At 40.7% G+C, this 1,569-nt stretch overlaps 1 protein-coding gene across 1 annotated transcript in view; it reads left to right on the plus strand.

Moving 5' to 3' along the window:
• The window catches only part of LOC147215133 (uncharacterized), a 27,389-nt gene extending 26,109 nt beyond the window's left edge, over positions 1–1,280 (plus strand). Inside the window, exon 21 of the mRNA XM_086139707.1 lies at positions 1,019–1,280. Coding sequence (XP_085995833.1) covers positions 1,019–1,137 — 119 coding nt within the window. The 3' untranslated portion in view covers positions 1,138–1,280. The remainder of the gene's footprint in view (positions 1–1,018) is intronic.
• The last annotated feature ends 289 nt before the right edge of the window (positions 1,281–1,569 follow it).

Genomic DNA, 1,569 nt, shown 5'->3' on the forward strand with positions numbered 1-1,569 from the left:
TTCTCTACATGGCGCAGCACTCACAGGTAATTGATTAGCCCAGAGCCACTCCCATCTTTCCCCCCCCGCCATTATCCTCCTCTTTCTCGCCATTGATTGAAATTGCGATCACCTCTGTTTGTCTCTCAGCCATTTCATCCATTATTGTTGTTAAAAGCAAATCTTTTCCATACTATAAACTTGCAGAGTTCCAAACAGTGTTCATAGTTTTCAGTCTGGAGAGCGCTGCCGAAAATCTTTGGAGAGCAGAGTCAGAAACAGCTTGAGGCCTCTGATTGTTGAATTTTCTTTTTCTTGTATCATTAAGAATGTAATTAACGAAGACCTTTTTTACCTGTTTAATTAGATGATTAAATGCCTTAAATTCATGCTGTTGAAAGTATTAATTATTTTATGCTGTTTCACTTTTGTTTTGCCAACACCATAAGTACAGAAAGTCGTCCTTTCCTTTCGGCTGTTCCCTTTAGGGCTCGCCACCGCGAATCATCTGCCTCTATCTCACCCCATCTTCTACACCCTCTTCTCAGCAACCAACTCCATTTCCACTTTCATTCCATCCATGAAACTGCCCTTTGGTCCTCTTTTGGTCCTCTTTGCTCTTCATCTAGGCTTCCTACCGCTATATTCACTATCTCTCGTCTGTACAATTCCAAACTATCTCAGTCTGACCTATTTTCTCCAAAACATCTAACATATGCAGTCCCTCTCATGGACTTCTCATTTCCTTCCTCATCCCTTCCTAAGAAAACCTCAACATCTTCACGGCCGCTGCCTCCAGCTCTGCTTCCTGCCGTTTCCTCAGCCCCACTGTCTCTAAACCGTACACCATCTCTGGTCTCACCACCATCTTGAGTAATTTAAATGTCATTTTTGCTGAGACCCTTTTATCATACACTACCCTGCTCCAACCTGTTTTCGCACATTTCTTCACATCATTTCCACTTTCTCCCTTGTTAAAAGTGTAGAAATATAGTGGATTTTAAAAGAGTTCTAATCTTGTTTATATTTCATTGCAAAGGTCTATCGAAGAAAGCCACTGTCGTGACTCGTGGGTGGTTGTTGGACTCCGTGGCGACCTACACGCTCCAGAGCTACAGCAACTATGTTATACGAGCAGAGGATCCTGCTGCATCATGATCCCAGGCCTGCACCATCTCCTCGTTTTATCACCTACTTATGTTCATTACTATAACTTAACTCTTGTTTCTGGTGCTAAATGACAACATTTAATGTTTGCAAGTTTATATGTATATAAAGTTACTCAATGTGAGATACTTGGATGGGGTGTTGGTCATTTTTCAGTTATTACACAACACATTACCTCAACTGCTTAACGTAATACTGTTTGAAGGTTAATCATTTTGCAGGGTCTTAGTATCTGAGGTTTCAGCACTCTGTCGCATCCACCTTTGTAGTCTTAAAATCAGGAAGCTAACTCTAAACTAATCCTAAACTTTAATCACCCTCAAGGGTTTAAGAAGGTTTAATATTTGATGATGTCTACTGTCAAATCTAATGTATTTATTTTAATAGGCTAATGTCATCCCCGTTTCCGGTTCTGTTTGCAAA

Source organism: Fistularia commersonii, chromosome 32 (genome assembly GCF_037954325.1).
Source record: "Fistularia commersonii isolate RoL2024-O1a breed Wild chromosome 32, RoL_Fcom_v1.0, whole genome shotgun sequence".
Classification (NCBI taxonomy): Eukaryota; Metazoa; Chordata; class Actinopteri; order Syngnathiformes; family Fistulariidae; genus Fistularia; species Fistularia commersonii.